General features: G+C 40.8%; 2 protein-coding genes across 2 annotated transcripts; one reads left to right on the top strand and one right to left on the bottom strand.

The window, feature by feature from the left end:
- The first annotated feature begins 7 nt into the window (after positions 1-7).
- LOC135470650 (proteoglycan 4-like) lies at positions 8-6,050 on the top strand. The gene is made up of 4 exons (XM_064749685.1): positions 8-40; positions 4,710-5,058; positions 5,164-5,466; positions 5,620-6,050. Exons 1-4 carry the CDS (start codon positions 8-10, stop codon positions 6,048-6,050), a joined length of 1,116 nt encoding a protein of 371 aa, XP_064605755.1.
- A 10,690-nt stretch (positions 6,051-16,740) lies between these two features.
- LOC135470649 (T-cell-specific guanine nucleotide triphosphate-binding protein 2-like) lies at positions 16,741-17,409 on the bottom strand. Its single transcript, XM_064749684.1, has one exon. It carries the CDS (start codon positions 17,407-17,409, stop codon positions 16,741-16,743), a length of 669 nt encoding a protein of 222 aa, XP_064605754.1.
- Between the last annotated feature and the right edge of the window lie 2,244 nt (positions 17,410-19,653).

The raw sequence follows: 19,653 nt of genomic DNA, 5'->3' as shown, positions 1-19,653 counted from the left end.
TTTAATAATGGTACTTGTGTCTGCCTTGCTAGGCACTCAGGTGAGAGAGGTTAGAGCAAGAAAGCCGGACTGGTTAGCCTGGTGTCAGTACAATGTGACTAGCTGGGGTGTTGTGTCTGGTGTCTTTGGCATGATACTTCAACGGTGGCAGCACTTTGTCGGCATGGAATCGCCCTACCTCATAAATGCATTCACACATACATACCCTGTGCTTTGGCGTGGAATGGCCATTTTGTTTTCTCCCACGCTAGGGCTATCACATGATCTCCAACTTTAGGGTCCGTTTTAATGTCTTTGGGCGGTTTTAGTATAGTTTGTCAAAGGCAGGTATCAGGTATCTGCACAACATGTTTACTTTCTTAGGCTTCTCCTGCGGATGGTCGTTGATGTAGGCCATGTACAATTGCGGGTAGCTTAATGGTAGGAGGAAACAGATGTACCTGGAATAAAAGACCGCCATTTGTCGCCAAATGACAGACTACCTGCCTTAAGGCAACAGCGGAACCGACTGGAGCCGGCTTGACGCACACGGCTTGTTGATCAGGGATTTGCCCACACAGCTGAATGCTTTATAACAGACTCCGAACAAAGGTGAGGTTAATCTAACCAAGTAAAGTTGGTTACCCTCAAAACGTAATTGCCAGCACCTTCTGCTGCATTTGTCAATCATTCATTGACACCAAGTTAAGGCTTCACAGTGTATTTTTTTTTCCACCTCAGACCCGTTTTTAACGTTGGGGTGGTTTGTTCACATAAAGGAATTCAAATTACAATGGCAAATTTTACAGTAATTTCCTGCTAATGTGAAAGTGAAGTTGTCAAATTTTTGTATCACAAAATCTGTCATCCAACAGCTATTAAAAAGCAGGGAAAACACAGGATGCTGTGAATGTGAAAATTTTAATGCAGACAAGATCTACGAACACATTGAACAGATCACCTCTTTCGTTGCGCTACATAGAAAGGCGAAAATTTAGGTTATGACACAGCATAAATTTGGTGTGGGGAAAAATACAGGTGCCTTCCGTGCAGATAGTGATCAGTCGTCACCATGACGACACTATCGTGAAAGATTGAACACAAGCCAAAACACCGGTTTGTTTGTCACAAAATAAGTTATAGATTAATTATTTTGTTAATTCCAGTTATGGACCGGAAACTAAACTCCTTTGAGTCACTTGTTTCATTAAGCTCATTCTTGTGCGGCGGAGTTAGCGTGCAGAAAACTGATGCTGATTCGACAGTGTATCAGCTAACACTAGTGTATATTTTGTATTTAGAATTTTAGCCCAACTCAGAAGCCAGTGGAGTTGTCCAAACTCAAAGTATAAGAGTAGCCGAGTTAGTTCATATTTAAAGTAGGCCTACTGTTGCGCAATAACTTTTGGACTAACTACAAAATTTAAGACTTGCCCTAAAGTTAAATCTGGTACCAGTATTAAGATTATAAATGCAATTTTGAACTGATCCCAGACAAACAAAATCTGTCGTGTTTGCGTGGTTAAAATATCCGCGGTCATTTATGGGCGAGGTTATCTTTTAACGGTTTGGAACACTGTCTGGAACTTATGGATTCTAACAGTAGCAGTTGTAACAGGGGACATTGGAGCACACGTGGTCATCCTGGGCACAAGGTTGACTTGCAGTCGGCAGAGTTTTCCATTCCATATGCGGGGTACACAGGTACCACCGTTACTGTATTTTCCACATAAGGGTTCTGTATGGAGTCAAGGTAAATGTGTATATAGGACTTTATTTTTATTGTTAAGGTAAATGTTTAAGTTATATAGCAACTTATGGACAATGGGTTAATCAGCATGAGGTATACCTGTATTAAAAAATGCAGTGATATTAGTTACAATTCATTAGACGTCAATGCATGGCTTAGAATTACTCATATGCTGCGTTGTCATCACATTTAAAAAACAGTGACGTGAAAACACCGCGGAGGGAACAACCTATGGGGCTGTTTAGTCTACCAGGAGAATTATTGTTTATGCAGGTATATATACAATATAAAATGACTAACAACAGCAGTGAAGACAAAGTGATAGTTTGTAAAGCTTCACACGTAACCGCCGAAACCAGGCTTCGTGTTAACTTACCTCAGTTTTAAAAAGTAGCCACTTCAGCATCCCTGTAGTATAAAGGTTTAAGTTCCTTAGGTAAAATAGTGCAGTAATCTAAAACAGCAAAGACCTGGGAAAAGCCGTTTTGGAACGAAATTTCTTTTTGTCAAAACGACACCTAGATTGCAGTCTTAAACGGCCTTAATTTCTGCCGCCCTACTGTTTTATATGACCGATATATTAAATGAGTTTCCTCATAGGCCCGTACTCTTTGGACGTTGAGGGCTCTTCGGAAATGAAGATTTTTCTCCTAGGAAAGTCTGGTATGCGTCCAATGAGCAACTATGTAAGGCTCATCCAACGTTTCGTTTCATGCATATTAATGATTTTGATTGATGTAGAAAAACTATCACTTCACTTGTCAGGACTGTAGGCTGTGGTAGTTAAGGCTAATCACTTTGTTCCCAGCAACATTCTGTTTAAAACCATGCAAAACTAACGCACACATGCTTAACTTCACGATAGTAAATTCGTTTCGTTGACTTTTCTCTCAACGCACTTTAGTACTTAGGTGCCTTGCTGGTTAGCGTTCCAGCGCGGTGAAATGAACCAGGAGTCTCTCACCAATGTCGCTGTGAGTTCAAGTCCAGCTCCTGCTGGTTTAATCTTCGGAAAGGTCTGGCAGTAACCTGCAGATGGTCGTGGGTTTCCCCGGGCTCTGCTGGGTTTCCTCCAACCATAGTGCTGGTCGTTGTCGTATGTAAGTAAAATGTTCTTGAGTACGGCGTAAAACAACAATCAAATAGAATAAACAAACACGGTAATATCGGGAAATATTTGTACCACACCTCTCTAACTTGTACTTGTTGACGATGGCGTATGTACATGACAATTAATGGCGTGAGCTGATACTTGTTATAGTCAACGTTACGTGCAATAACTGTGTGGAATCGAGCTCCGATTCCAGGGAAATGGGCCTCGCATGGGCAGTTAAAGATCGGATCCAACTGTTCTTCACCCACACCCCAGTCAGGGCGAATTTCTCGCAGTCAGAGTTGCAAATCACAACTCTGGAAAACACGGAAATAAACACACACACACACAGATATATATATATATATATATATAGCATAACATAACATAATGTGTATTACTATTTATATGATTAATGCCAGGCTCGAGAATATTAAACTTTATACGAAGGTGGTCGGTTTATGGGTTGAGGAAACCGATTGCCTGGCGTATACCGTTACCGTATGCATACATATAAGCACACCATATTTGTGGAACGCAAGTGGTCTAATAGACGACTAAAACAGTCCCACTGCAGTCGGTGACCATTTATTATCACTAGGCACAAGTAGTAAGAGCGATTGAAACTACAGGCTCCTGTCCAAGGACGGGTTTGAACTCACACTCGTGTCTTCTAGCAGTAGAAGGGTAAGTGCCCCTATTACCACTAGACCACGACGCGGCTCCCAAAGCGATTATAGATAATCACTTGAAGTAAAAATGTCATAAAGGTCAGAAGGCATTAATAATGCACACAGTAATGTAATTGGACGTATATAATGCACAATCATCTTTTACCAAGAGCGACATTAGTGATTGACCCTGTATAGTGATAACAGAAGTCAGTTGTAAATGAGGTCACGTGCCACAGTCACGAGCGCGAACTCTGGTTGAGCTGCGGCGTGGAGACGAGATATCTAAGGTATCTGGCAAAGAGCGGTGGAATCCTTGGGTCTCCCTTCTCACCAACCGCCGTCTTATTTAACTGAAATGTTTTGAACTGGGCATGGTGTTTAACCCCACTCAATTAAATTTAAAGTTTTTATCCTGCCAACTACATCCGGTCGTTGTGAGTTCAAATCCATATCATTTTGTCTTCCTCTTTGGTGGTGCCATACACTCTGTGTGTATGTATGTACGCCGTACTCAAGAATATTAGGCCTACATACACCCATTCATACATACATACATACATACATACATACATACATACAAACAGACACAAACACAAATGGAACACATGTAATGAAAACGGCTAGTCCCTATACTGTCTTACTGTCTAATGTCATTTAGCCCCTTTCTTTCGGAGATCGTTGTGTAATGAAGATGCGTGTTTAACATCCATGTGAATTTGCATGCGCCATTTTATTCGTGAGTTTATGAATGCTGTCTTTTTATTAAACTTTGGAATAAAGTGGATACACCACATCAAGAAATTTGTCGGATGCTTCTCGTGTGACCATGACTTTTGATAGAAGATTTTTGAGAGCATTATATCGGTATATCGTGGTGAAATTTAAAATAAAATGAGCTCATAAAATTAGGTTTGATTGTGATGCGTGTGTGAAGTGTCAGAGAGCGTCTCGCCTGAAGACATGACCGCGTGTGCTGAATAAATGTCATGAAACTTTACCTTTGAGACGCATGTTAATGTAGGACATACGTAACAGTAAACTAAATTAAATGAGAGAGAGATGGATTTTAGGGACAGGTCTGTTATATTTCCATCAGCTCTGATATATCCTGGTATACCCCTCACACAAACAGTAAAAGCTTGACAGTGTCATTCATATTCTATTGAGGTAAGATTAACGGTATTGCAATTAACATTACAGCATTTTCTTCTAGTTCAGCTCAAGCAGGGAAACTGCATCTCAAAAACCTGACACACCGGCCTCCCAGAAACCTGACAAACCGGGCTCTCAGAAAAACGAGAAGCTGGCCTCTCAGACACATGACAAACCAGCCTCTCAGAAACCTATCAAACCGGCACCCCGGAAACTTGACAAACCGGCCTCTCAGGAACACGACAAATCGGCCTCTCAGAAACATGACAAACAGGACTCTCAGAAACTTAACAAACCGGCCTCTCAGACACCCAACAAACCAGGCTCTCAGAAACCTGACAAACAGGACTCTCAGAAACTTAACAAACCGGCCTCTCAGACAACCGAGAAACCAGCCTCTCAGAAACCTGGCAAACAGGGTTTACAGAAACATAACACACCGGGCTCTCAGAAACCTGACAAATAGGGCTTACAGACACCTGACAAACCAGTCTCTTAGACACATGATAAACCAGCCTCTAAGAAACCCGACAAAACGGCCTCCCAGAAACCTGACAAACCGGCCTCTCAGGAACATGACAAAACGGCCTCTCAGGAACATGACAAACAGGACTCTCAGAAACTTAGCAAACCGGCCTCTCAGACACCCAACAAACCGGGCTCTCAGAAACCTGACAAACCGGCCACTCAGAAACCTGACAAAGAGGGCTTACAGAAATATGACAAACCGGCCTCTCAGAAACCTGACAAACCATCCTCTCAGATACGTGTCAAATCAGCCTCTCAGACACCTGACAAACCAGCATCTCAGAAACCTGGCAAACAAGGCTTACAGAAACCTGACAAACCGGCCTCTCAGAAACATGACAAACAAGGCTTACAGAAACCTGACACACCGGGCTCTCAGAAACCTGACAAATAGGGCTTACAGAAACCTGACAAACCAGTCTCCTAGACACATGACAAACCAGCCTCTAAGAAACCCGACAAAACGGCCTCCCAGAAACCTGACAAACCGGCCTCTCAGGAACATGACAAATCGGCCTCTCAGGAACATGACAAACAGGACTGTCAGAAACTTAACAAACCGGCCTCTCAGACACCCAACAAACCGGGCTCTCAGAAACCTGACAAACCGGGCTCTCAGAAACCTGACAAACCGGCCACTCAGAAACCTGACAAAGAGGGCTTACAGAAATATGACAAACCGGCCTCTCAGAAACCTGACAAACCATCCTCTCAGATACGTGTCAAATCAGCCTCTCAGACACCTGACAAACCAGCCTCTCAGAAACCTGGCAAACAGGGCTTACAGAAACCTGACAAACCGGCCTCTCAGAAACATGACAAACAAGGCTTACAGAAACCTGACACACCGGGCTCTCAGAAACCTGACAAATAGGGCTTACAGAAACCTGACAAACCAGTCTCTTAGACACATGACAAACCAGCCTCTCAGAAACCTGACAAACCGGCTCTCAGAAACCTGACAAACCGGCCACTCAGATACGTGTCAAATCAGCCTCTCAGACACCTGACAAAACGCCCCCCCCCCCCCCCACCCCAGAAATGTGCAACCCGGCTTTTCAGAAACATGAAAAAATTTGATTTCAGAAACATGACAAACCCACCTCTCAGAAAAATTGACGAACAGACATTTCAAAAACCTGACAAACCAGCAAACTTAGTCAACCAGCAGACTCCTGATTAATTCAGGAATACAATATAAAAGATTTATTTATTTGATTGGTGTTTTACGCCGTACTCAAGATTATTTCACCTATACGACGGCCACCAGCATTTATGGTGGAAGGAAACCGGGCAGAGCCCGGGGGAAACCCACGGCCATCCACAGGTTGCTGGAAGACCTTCCCGCGTATGGCCCAATATATTTATTTATTTATTTGATTGGTGTTTTACGCCGTACTCAAGAATATTTCACTTATACGACGGCGGCCAGCTTTATGGTGGGTGGAAACATGGCAGAGCCCGGAGGAAACCCACGGACCATCCGCAGGTTGCTGCCAGACCTTCCCACGTACAGATGGAGAGGAAGCCAGCATAAGCTGGACTTCAACTCACAGCGACCGCATTGATGAGAGGACCTGCTGGGTTATCACGCTGCGCTAGCGCGCTAACCAACTGAGGTCCCCGGCCGAATATAAAAGACATTCCCAAATCCCCGAAGCCTGGGAAATCAAAACGTTCCAACCTGACAAAATCCGAATCCCCAACACCTGACAAATCCCTATCGCCAACACCTGATGAATCCGAATCTCCAACACCTGATGAATCCCTATCTCCAAAACTTGATGAATCCGAATCTACAAAACTTGATGAATCCGAATCTACAAAACCTGATGAATCCGAATCTCCAAAACCTGACAAATCCAAATCTCCAAAACCTGACAATCCGAATCTCCAAAACCTGACAAATTCGATTCTCCAAAACCTGACAAAATCCGAATCACCCAACACCTGACAAATCCCCTATCTCCAACACCTGATGAATTCGAATCTCCAAAGCTTGATGAATCCGAATCTCCAAAACTTGATGAATCCGAATCTCCAACACCTGATGAATCCGAATCTCTAAAACCTGATAAATTCAAATTTCCAAAACCTGACAAATCCGAATCTCCAAAACCTGACAAATCCGAATCTCCAAAATCTGAAAATCCTAATCTTTAAAATTTGACAAACCTTATATATAGGCTCAACAGAACAAGCGGTAGCTGGAGCCGAATACGTACCATCTCCAAGAAACCAAGAGGTTTTTACCACTTGGTACAAAATACTAGAAACGTGGAGATTTATACTTTATGTATGTAACAGTGTTAAACAGCACTCGATGGTGGGGTAATCTGGACAATTCTGACGCTTAGTCAAGTGGGGTCGCGAGTTCGAATCTAACTGTGGCTACTTCTGAAGGTGTGGCTTCTGTGGTTCTCTCTGCTTTCTGTCCGAAAACTAGACGCTATATTATGAGGGTTATATTTATAAGAACGGCATAAAATATAACTATCAAGTACTTGTGTATTTGTTGAAATAAACGAAACTATCTAATAATTGACTCTTTGAGAGAAAAAATGGATTTGAGCTAAACGTATGCAAATTTGGTAGAAGACAATTGGTCTTCATCGAACAACTGTGCAGACGGCAACACCACGGTCGAAATCTTCAAATATTATAAACATGGCCGGGATTAAGCCCGCACCTAATATACATGTATATTGTTATGTGCACGACTGCCGTCAGTTTCTAAATTTAGCTTGCCACTGTTTACATATGCTGAGTTCAGGGCCTGCTGTCTGCCTCTACCTTAGAATATTCCAGAATGCGCTCAGTTCGGTGCCTGTTTGTTTACATCAAGTGTTCAGGAATTTTCTTATTCTAGACAATTCCACCAGGCTATATAAGACCTATGAAAGAGGGGAACGGAGAGAAAGGAGAATTATTGAGAGTTTGGATGCTTTCGCTGTGTTTTACTTTAGTAGGCCTTTTGTGCTGAATTTTGGTGTCTTTATAGCCTCTGGCTTTGTTATATCGTATCTCCACCGAGCACTTGTTCAGTCTGAACTTGTATGTTTAATTTATGCTCTTGTATGCACAGTGCTTATTAGTACACGGACCCTGTCTGTGGAATTTTGTGTATATTTCGTCATACACTCAGTTATACTGTAGATTTTCCCTCTTGTGAATTTGCCTCTGAGCATTTATGCCTGTGTGGTATATATTGTGGAATATATTCGTCCGTTTGGACTTGACACCGTAAGTACTTTAGTATTTGTATAGATACTGCTATTCTTTCTTGTTAAACTTAAGTACTTTAGTATTTGTATAAGTCTTATTATCTGTTCTTGTTAAAGCTAATAAATTGTTGTAAAATAAAATCTGCTGGTTTTGGTTACTTTTTTGTGGGGCTAAACTGTCGTGTATTTCGAACAAGCCATCTCTTTATAATACAGACAGTTTGGGTCGTAACAGTATCCATCATAGGATGTGTTCCATCAAGGGACATTACTCTGCTAGGCAATATTACGACATCAGAAATTTTGAATTTGTGTCCTCTTTGACAGTGGCGGAGACTCGTTTAAAAAAAGTTCGTGGACCCGGATGCAAGGCACCTCCGAATTGTGATAAATCGATCAATTGTCCAAGGCAAAGCTGTGCACACAATTTTGTGCATATCGGTGCATAATTTGCTCAGTTGCTGAAAAACCGTATTTGTGTGGATATCATAACTGCTTCTTAAAAGAGAGGGTAAAGCCTGGGCACCCTGTTTAAAAGATGCGATGTATTTTGGATTACACTGGTTAAAAAGTTGAACATAACCTTTACAATCCTATGCCGAATAGACAACATATTCGGTAATGATATGGTTCCCAGGGAAATGTTTTGTTATATCCTTAGAAGCTGGATGATCAAGTACAGGACAAAGAGCAAAGAAACGAAATGTATCCCCTTCGGCATCCATTTCTGCCAAACACAAGCTACATGCTTTCTCGTTTCAGACTGAACATCTTATTGCTTTTATTCGGTGCAACTTTAAATCTATTTTTATAGGTACAAAAGCATTCAGATTTGCCACCCATATTTGAAACACAAGTACTTGCATGTAGTCTTTAACAAACTGGCCCATATACGCCGTCCACTGCTACGTTTCTTCAGGGTTATATGAACAATAAGCACGGGGGTGGGGTGGAGTTATGGCCCGTAAGTTTTGCCTAGTCTGGGTTGATCTCACGTGTATATGTATAGGTGCTATAGACTTTCTGTATATAGGGATTTTGTCATAAATTTCAGTTATGTTTGCAATCGTTGAATGTTTCTGTTCTTTGTTTAGGTTATTGCAGAAATCACTCCTGGTATTGCTAGGCCTGGCTTGTACTGGGCTTATTGCAGACGTGTAGGTAGCCTTATCTAGTTTAAGACTAAAGTACTACTTAGTGATTTTGTATTTCGTTAGTTAAATACTTTAGGTTAGTTCTGTATTGTTAGATACTAAGTAAATGCCTTCACTTTTTTCAAGAGCTATATAACCTGTTGCACTGTCTAGTGCACCTAGCTTCTTAGAGTCATTAGGCCTGTTTAACAGAAATACATCTAGTCGTTGCTAGTGTATGTTATACTAGAACCTCTACCTAGCCATGCATAAGCTCCTATGGATGAAGACGACGACAACTCTGACATTGAGGTCCACGGCCCTGGATCTTATCGCAGCAAGCGAAATAGAGATCACTCCCAGAGCACAGACCGCGAATATGGGAAAAGAAACAGGTCTGTGAGCAGCCAAGAAGCTGGTAAAGAGCATTAATGTCAGTATAACTGCAGCTGGGTGCGGTGGGGGACCGCCACTGTTAACATTAACCCTATCATATTCGGCAATGCCTTTGCAGAAAGTTGTGGGTAACATAAACCAGCGGTAAAATATAAAGATTTCGTTGTATCATGCTCAGACAATGGTTGTAATTCTCTGGAGGGACATCCATGGCTCAGTCGGTTAGCGCGCTAGCGCAGCGTAGTGACCCAGAAGCCTCTCACCAATGCGGTCGCTGTGAGTTCAAGACCAGCTCAGGCTGGCTTCCTCTCCGGCCGTACGTGGGAAGGTCTGGCAACAACCTGCGGATGGCAATCAAATAAATAAATAAATAATTCTCTGGATCAAGCAACACGCAAGTGTTGGGAGAGTTACGGGGAATAACTGCTTCTATTAAAACGTGTCGGATCGACGGTAAGTCACTTTTACCGCATCTTCACACGCGCATTAAATCTTCCCTTACGTAAATTAAGTCGATGTCAACAGGGTGGTCCCCATAATCAACTAATCTGTTCTCGCCGAACAAAAAAGATCCCTGATAACCGCACAAATTCACAAAAATAAATGCATTTTCACACACTAAGCCCACTGTGGCCGTAAGCCGCCTGTCTAGCCATCCTCTCTTGCCATTTCAACATTTCCGTCCAGCAGTGGTTGCTCCGCCAGTCAGTGTACCAGTGATTTAAAGAATAGTGTACAAACTGAGGTGGACGTCGATGTGCAATCAGATATGTTAACGCCCGTCTCTTTGTCCACTAAGGTTGCGCATTTCACTGAAATCATCTTCCACTGTGTCAAAATATCGGTAAAATGGGGAAATTATTGACTTTATAGCTGAGTGTACAAATCGCCATCTCGGGGTGGCGTTGTTAACCCTGCAGAGCTATCGGCTGTCATAAAACAAAGAAATACTATCAGTAAATAATGGATCATAAACACGTGTATCACTATTATTCTGTTGCCCTCAATCCATTTATTGGTCTTACGATTATACATTAAAATATTCATTCTCTGTGTGCACACGGCCAAGAATTTAAGTTATATGTAAGCAATAGGGAAACCCTCACTCATGTGGTTTGCAGTCCAGGTTAATGAGTCAAAAGAGGAACAACCGTGGCTCAGTTGTTCAGAACGCTAGCGCAGCGTAATGACCCAGGAGCCTCTCACCAATGCGGTCGCTGTGAATTCAAGTCCAGCTCATGCTGGCTTTATCTCCAACCGTGCGCGGGGATGTCTGGTAGCAACCTGCGGATGGTCGTGGGTTTCCCCCCGGGCTCTTCCCGATTTCCTCCCGCCATAACGCCATATGACCGGTTCACATACAGAGAGGCCTATAAACCGACACCTAATGGGTATCTTTAATAAAAATGTTAATGTATTTACTAATAATGTGGTTGAGGCTATAAATTCTGCAGGCAGCAAGTCTGCACGTTGTACATCTTGTAATTGTATGAAAAGAACCCCTGTGCCATTGCGGAGCAATGATTGCGCTGTTGCGGGCAAAGTGTGGGGGCTTCCGTGGCCGAGGGGGTTAGCACGCCAGCACGCCTCAAAGACCCACAAGTCCCCCATAAATACGGTCGCTGTGAGTTCGTCGAGCATATGCTGGCTTCCTCTCCAGCCGTACGTGGGAAGGTCTGACAGCAACATGCGGATGGTCGTGGGTTTCCCCCGAACTCTGCCCGGTTTCCTTCCACCACAATACTGACCCACGTCATATAAGTGAAATTATCTTGAGTACGGCATAAAACGCCAGTCAGATAAATAAGTAAATAAATAGACATTGTAAATGTGAGAGGTCTAAGGCAGACTGAATGTTGGAAATGAGGGAAAATTGAGGGATATCAAAAAAGTTGCACATTCGCTATTCGCACATTAATAAAAACATGTCTGTTAAGACTGATTAAAGGTTACAGATAAAAGCAATTAGTAGTATAAAAGAAAAGCAACATTGCACCATCCTCACTTGTTGCGATGAACATTTCCTTTCTAACTTTGAAAAGTGTAACATTTCTCTCATGTGACTAACTCAGATAATTATAGTATAGATTAACCATTTTTTTGATGAGATGCCGATTAACGAGTATTTTGATCTTATTGAGCTAAAGCAGGGTTTTCATACAGCAACAGGCTCGTCTCCTGGTGAAGACGTTATTGTGTACTCCATGGTCTCACTGTTCCGCCTACACTGTACAATACCTTCTGGAAAAATACGTAGCTACATCTTGCCTGAAAACAGCCTTTCGTCATCCCTGTATATATCCATGGTAAGAATCCCTCTTGCCCGTCCACATATAATGACCTATTGCTTATATGTGAAATATTATGGGGAAAATGACAGATACTGGTAACAACTGGTACTGAGATTAAAATGCCTTGTTCTCTCCAGGACAGAGTGGTTTCCGAAAGAATGGATGTACAACTGACCATAAATGTCACTTTAGAAAGTACTAATCACTTATTAACAAAGAATATGTGCTTGCTGTGTTTTTAGATGTATTTATTTATTTTAATAATCTACAGACAGACTGATCGACAAATTTATTTGTGTATTTGGTGTTTTACGTCATTAATACGAAACCCGTCATTAAACATTGTATTACGCTGTTTTATTTTATTTTTATATGTCAGTGTCTGACCTACAGTTTCAATCTATGTCATAGGCTGGACTGCAATTCAGTCGAGCGTTCTCGAGGCTTCGGTGTGTATGAGTTTAGTGTCATTGTAAATGGGGTGTACATTCTGGAAATTGTATCGGTGTTGTAAACATATTTACTGTCAAACCATCCTGAATTTTCTGTACGTTAGTCGATAAATATTGACTACGGAGTTATGAAGCTCACAGTCATTCATTCAAGTCCATTTGTAAGCAGTCTCATCTTGGATGAGAGCATTGCACCCGAATGTGTTGGATGTGATGCTGAATACGGCATCAAACATATCCTGGTTGACTGTGTAGACTTTGCTCATGTTCGGCAAAGATTCTACACGGTCAGCTCTATATATGATTTATTTGACAGCATCGCTGGCGATGTTGTCATAAAATATTTGAAGGCCATTGGCCTTTATCAGAAAATATGAATTTAAATTGTCTGAAATATTTATAGATACAGTTATATACATATAGCTTTCCAGATACTATTTTTAAAATTTGCTGGTTTTCGAGTTTTAACTGTTTTGGTTTTTTCTTACCTGTTTTTAAACATGTCTGTATTTTTTGTTTTACTTTTGATGTTCATATTATCATATCGAAAACCTTAACCGTCTCTTGTTTTCACCTTGTTCTCGCCACGATATGGCTGAAATATTGCCGATGTGGCGTTAATCATTCATTCATTCATTCATTTGTAAGCAGTCATTTACTCAAGTCCTTTTGAGAGCAGTCACATTTACTGTCATTTACTTTGAAGGATTTTGCTGGGTTTGGAGATATCGGCTTTCATGCCATTCAACATTCGTCATTTGTACTCGATATTCTGTACAGAGCACTTTGTGAGCTTGTTTTTGGCCACTTGCTATTTTTGAGACGTTATTTTAGAGCTTGTGTCGCCCTTTGTCTCTTTGTGCCATTAGGTACATTTCCGGGATATTCTATCCGGATTGGGTGCAGTCTTCAGTAAGAGACTATATGTAAACTGAACTATTTTGTTCAAATGTATGTCCGGTAGTTGTACCCTTACAGTCGTACTCATGAATATTTTACTTATACGATGGCGACCATTGACCAGGAGGCTTTCAGCTTAACCCAAGAGCAATACCTGATAGGAATGAACACCTGGGCGATAGTATGATAGAAATTCCAGCTGAGCTGATAGCCCAATAATTATGAGTAAAAAGGAAAGATTTTACGATTTGAACATATATAAAGGGAGACCACTCAGGTTGGGCCCACTGTAGTATCTCAAGAGACAGCGTGGCTGAGGGTAGAACTTTTTCTATCCAGTAATTATCATTCAGTACTGCGATTGTCCTGCCCAGTGGAAGGCTAAATGCGCGATAATTTTATGAATTACCTTTAATAACTCAACATCTGATTGTCTGAACATGCTATAGCAGACAATAATTAAACGTTTTCCATGCATTCTCTCCAAGGCTCCATGACTCGTAAAGTGTTATATATGAATTTTAATAATGCTAAATCCAACATTTCGACGGTGAAGGAGAGAAATCATTTTTAATGTTTGATTAACACTTTTTAAAATGTTGCAAATCATCACATTTATCAATGTTGTAATATTATCAAAGCAGTTTTTAGTGTTCTGGGCGCGGTTGCTCAAAAGAATACCAGCTAATAGCGATCATCAAGTCATATTACATATTTACGATTTTAACAGAACCCAGCAGCCAATACAGTTGTGCAGGCCAAATGGCACAGAAGGAAATTTAATTCATATTAATAAACTGTTACACAATTAAGGACAAAACTAAAGCCTTGGTTTATGCTAAATGTGTTATTAAGTCTCAAGACAGTTTTGAACAACCGGCTCCTGTTCTTTATAAATGCTAGAAATCTTGTAATCTTACATTATGTTTGAAATTTTAAACACGTCACAGTATATGATGTTCGCACTCGTCACTTGCTGTTTTAAGAGAGTTGACAATATCCTTCCCCTTTGCCAAATCATCGAAATAACGGGATTAAGAAAACTAATTATTTCTTTGAAGGTTAATTGCCTTCTACAACTTCTGTTTGATCGCATGCCCGTTGGTCTCATTATTGTTTCATTGCTTCGCATTATCGTGTCTTACTATCGCTACGCTCCATAGACGGAAATGGAAGGCGTTCGTATGGAAGCCGCCCGAGATCATCCTCGTATCATATCGGGCTATCGTTCCATCATGATGATGATGTTAAGCAGCTTCCAGAAGAACGTCTTCCCTTGCGTACAATAATTATATTAAGCTTATTTATATATGCATTGTTATAGCCAGCTCTGGTGTGAACAATTGCTTGTTTGTATTCATATGATTTATTTTCAATAAGCAAAGCTCTTATTTTAATAATATCTATTCAACCAATTATTTACATATATTATCACCATAGAATGTAAACCACTATAGCATTTTAAATTTGCTATTATGTTCAACAAATATGAACTTCCCATTAGTTTCTGTGTTGAATGTTTCTTGTGTCTATAAGCTATTAATGATGTACGAAATACATGTATGAATTTTTGTCAACCATCGCACATAAATCACAATTCGCATTGGAATATACATAAGAATACATATAAGAGTACACATTAGAATACACATTAGAGTACACATTAGAATACACATTAGAGTACACAATTTAGATTATTACTCATACCATAGCGCAACCTGTTGTCACTGTTTTCACTTTTACCACTTTCCGAATTATAGTTTACATCATTAAACACATCAGAAACCATTTCCGTTTTCTGTCTACTTCGGTGCACCCAAACAAACCTTCCGCCATCCCGAACAAAAATTACAACCCATCACCACACTTGAAATGTCTTTCACTTCCTTGTGCCCTCCCCTTGACCTCTTCACTTCTTCTAGTGACTGCAAAAAGATCCGAAGCTATTTTGAACCACACACTGTACGAGTGCAAGAGGTATCAATAATTACTGTTTATACAAATGATTCCTTAAAAAATATTTTATTTACCGACAGACTTTCTGTTTCTAGAGAAGTAATATTAAAGTTCTGGGTCACATTATCCCTATGGAAATCGTCTCAAAAATGTACTTGGTTTTTCCGCATACCCACACCATGAGGACAATCCTTTGCACACTGAAACACAAACTGAAAAAAAAACGGCACATTTCGTCCAGGTCTGTTGGATTAGTGCCTCTTGGAGGGTAGGCTTTACTGCCTCGTCTACGTTCATGATGGTTTCAGCTCTCAGTCCAAATCTGTGTATACATCGCCTCTTCTTTACTCCGGATTCCATTATCAGCCTCTGTTGATTTGTCACTAAATAGCAGGTTTCACAGATGTTAACTTTAGATCACCAGCAGCAGTTAGAGTCATTTGTCTTTGTTGTCATGAAAACTTTGCACAGTCCAAACATTTACAAGATAGAACAGCATCTGGTAATATCACCTTGTAGTTTTTGCAATGTGTGTGGCGTATATCAAATTCAATAATAATAACATAAACCACGGATGTTTCGGATGCTTTCCTAAATCAGCTGAGCTTAGAGAAGGCTTAATAAGTCAGGTCAATACTGCCTTGCCTAAACAGGCCATCTACTGCACTAATTAAAATGCCCATACCTTGGTCAAATTTGCGACATTAAGGTCCACAGCCTTTGCTCGTGCCTGACCAAGAGGACAGTGTTGCAGCCAATGTTTGTTTCTTCCTGTCCAGATTCATGCTGAGGTGCCATACCTCTGTCTCTGTTTTCCAAGTTTCATGAACTGTATCCCTGCCAAACACTGCTAAGGTTTGGTAATTGGCGTGTGGCATTACGGTTATCCATGAATAAACTCGGAATGGGAATTAACTTATCAGCAGCGTAATGCACGTATCAATGTTATAACTGTACCGTAGCCGTGTCATGTAGTAGTGATTCTTAAGAAAAACAGAATAATTTGTTAGTAATGTGGTGAAATTACAACACAAAACTGCAACAGATTCTACTCTTTTGACATTTGTCAGAAAGATAAGAAATTTCATTGATATCTTACCACTGACTCAAGTCACTCAAGTGTGTAAAGTTGAATATAGCGTCTCCACGCACACAAGTATATGTATGCTGGAGCTTGGGCTGTAAATATGATAATCAGAGACAACACTGTTTTCACAGTATTGAGCATGACGACGTTGTGTCCCCTATAGTCTTAAATCTTATTTTCGTCTCGTTTGCCTCTAGTATGTAAGGAACCAGCTCTTTATCTAGTTTTGGGAAATCATACTCATCGTTTTTCTTGGCATTTATCAAATATATTTCGGGTTCAGTGGACACATTTTTCTTGATTTCATCCAAGATACTCTGTTTGATCTCCTCCTCAGACATGTGTGGATGATCTCTCCTGCTATTTACTATGTCTCTGTCAATACCCGTTCTAACGTAGAAATATATTTTGCCCTGTTTTGCCAGGTAATTATGAATTTTCCTCTCATAACCAGAAGGACGGCTCCTTGACAGTAAGAGATAAAAGTCACACTTTTGCTTCTTCACGGTCCTTATATATTTGTCTTCAGGATAATTGTGCGTTCCGAACCCCGGAAAGTCCCAAATTCGCACAGTGTACGTTATTGGAGTACTGTTGTTACCAGCTGGTGGATAAGGTACTAATCTTTGCTTATAGTATGATGTAATTACTTCCGTTCCCTCAATTAGGTCCGTTTTCACGCTATACGGTTCAGAAAGGTCAGCATATGTGTTAATGAAAGTTGATTTACCACTTCCAGTTTTCCCAATCACTGCAACATCCAGTGTCCTTACTTTGCTGTTGCCTTGTCCCATGTTCAACACAAATCTTAATATGGTCTGAAAAACACGAAGGTGTAAAAGTAAAGAGTAGTTTTTAAATATTTTCAAACGACCTGGTATGGTAGGATAGGACAACTGTTGCATTGTACGAAGCTCTGCTGCATTGTACGAAGCTCTGCAATATCCTAAAGATAAACTTCGGTATAACCCATCTTGGAATAATGAAAAAGTATGCTTCGTTGGGGCTTCACCTGGGGTGGATGTTTAAAGCTACGATAAAGGGATCACAGACTCTTAACCCGTGAGGTCCCATGCCCTCATCCAGCGACCGCGGATTCCACCACTGATTTACATTAGTTAGTCTGATACCTGGCGAAGGGCTGTGGTGACTCGATGCAATGCTCCAAAACTTACTTGGGTCAGGGCGACCGATGATGTCATCACAAGATTTTATTACACTGTTGCCGTCAACACTATCGTGATGACGATGATTTGTTTCATGATGGCGGATGATGTGCGCCGAGACTAAATGTATATTACATCTAGAAAACAGATAAGGTAATCCCAACTAAATAATGTATATATACACCATCTATATCTATACACCGTTTACACAAAGTAGCCTAGCATTCAGTGGGGTCATTGCAGAAAAAAGAGGGTGTTCATCTTTTATTTCATCATGCATCTAGAAAAATCATGCAGATAGAAACACCGTGTCGATAGAAACACCATGCAGATAGAAATATGACTTAGATAAGAAATTAATGCAGATAGGAAGATCACACAGATAAGAAGATCATGCAGATAGGAACATCACACAGATAAGAAATTAATGCAGATAGGAAGGAACAACATTCAGATAAGAACAACAAACATTGAAAAAATACATGTGGTGAATGAAATGTTCAAATCTACGACATTTGGTAATAAAATTGAAAAACTTTGCTAGGATGCTAATTTGATGTCTAACACAGTATCCAGGCTAGGGTCAAGGGCACCTGCACAAAGGAGGCTAGACTATAGCTCAGTCCTCTGGGCTCTAAATTTAATGCAAATGGAATGTTGTAGAGATTGTATTGAAGGTTCAAGATTTCTTCACGATGTGGGAATAGTTTTACTTCATGGGAGATAACTCTAGGGTTGAAACGAAATTAAAAATCTACCCTTATCACATGACTCCAAATCTGTTTGCCACAACTTGACAAAATATGATTTAACGGGACTTACAGGTTTTGGGCATACAAAAGTAGTTTACGAGATATATTGCTAAAGGCCAAGGCGTCCTTGGCCAGCTTAACTGCCAATACCCATATGTGTAGGTACATATTCAAAATTGACTCTGATAAATGTACCTTGATCGTACAGAATGGTGAGAAGATGTGATATCTCATTGATTACTGGAGATACAACGAAGCCTGGCAAGGCACTTGAAGAGCCTGGAAAAAAAAACTACAACCGTGCTTGGTCTGAAATCAGTAACAACATATTCAGGTTGAAGAGGGTGACTGAAAACTCACCCTGAAATACAGATACATCTTAGACAATCTTAGTCTTTTACAATATCTTAGTCCAGGAACACAGAATGCAGCTCCAGTTCTATTAGTCTCAAAGGCACTTTGGTGCATCTGTAAACACTTGATAAGTTCCTCAGTTGGTATTTATGTGTTCACAAGTACACAGCTTAGGCATCTGAGGGAGTAGCTTTTCCTAATTTTCACTACCACGACTAAACGGCACACTAGGTGGGATTAACCCTGTGGGTGACTGGGCAGCTGCATTACTTGTGAGTTATCAGTAACATATCTAGCCCTGGCACTGTATGGCTTGGGGCAAGTGACGCCATTCTGAACAATATATAGTTTTGAGATAGATCGCTGACTGAGGGATATTGGCTGTAGGGTTACAAATGGACGTATTCAACTTAAGTGAGTATTTAAATGTTCTGGACCGCCTTCCTGGTCTTCATGACCCGCAGTACAGATAGCGGCGTTGCTCTCAGAGCCACTGAACAAAGTGTTCTCACCCCGTCTGTAGCATATTGTACGAAGCCGCAGAAGCCATCGAAAAAACAAGGTTAAAAAACTATTCTGCTGACTGTGATGGTTGATAAGTGCCACAGCATGCCCCCAGTAATACCCAGGGCGAGTGAGCTATAAAAAATCAGTATAAGATGAAAACTTAGGCCACAGTACAACATCACACGTGCATATAACTATTAACACCTTTCAATTCTCTTAAAAAACAGGCACACATGTACATAGACATGCATTGAGTTAT

This window comes from Liolophura sinensis, chromosome 7, assembly GCF_032854445.1.
Source record: "Liolophura sinensis isolate JHLJ2023 chromosome 7, CUHK_Ljap_v2, whole genome shotgun sequence".
Classification (NCBI taxonomy): domain Eukaryota; kingdom Metazoa; phylum Mollusca; class Polyplacophora; order Chitonida; family Chitonidae; genus Liolophura; species Liolophura sinensis.
The sequence above is the reverse complement of the archived record's forward strand: the minus strand, read 5'-3'. Positions and strand labels throughout refer to the sequence as shown.

What these genes read in the sequence shown, in the direction of transcription:
- LOC135470649 (XM_064749684.1), bottom strand. Translation starts at nt 17,409, where the DNA reads ATGGGACAAGGCAACAGCAAAGTAAGGACACTGGATGTTGCAGTGATT.
- LOC135470650 (XM_064749685.1), top strand. Translation starts at nt 8, where the DNA reads ATGGTACTTGTGTCTGCCTTGCTAGGCACTCAG. An exon ending in ACCAGCCTCTCAGAAACCTG is followed by an intron (nt 5,059 to 5,163) that starts GCAAACAGGGTT and finishes ATGATAAACCAG; the next exon opens with CCTCTAAGAAACCCGACAAA. An exon ending in ACCAGCATCTCAGAAACCTG is followed by an intron (nt 5,467 to 5,619) that starts GCAAACAAGGCT and finishes ATGACAAACCAG; the next exon opens with CCTCTAAGAAACCCGACAAA.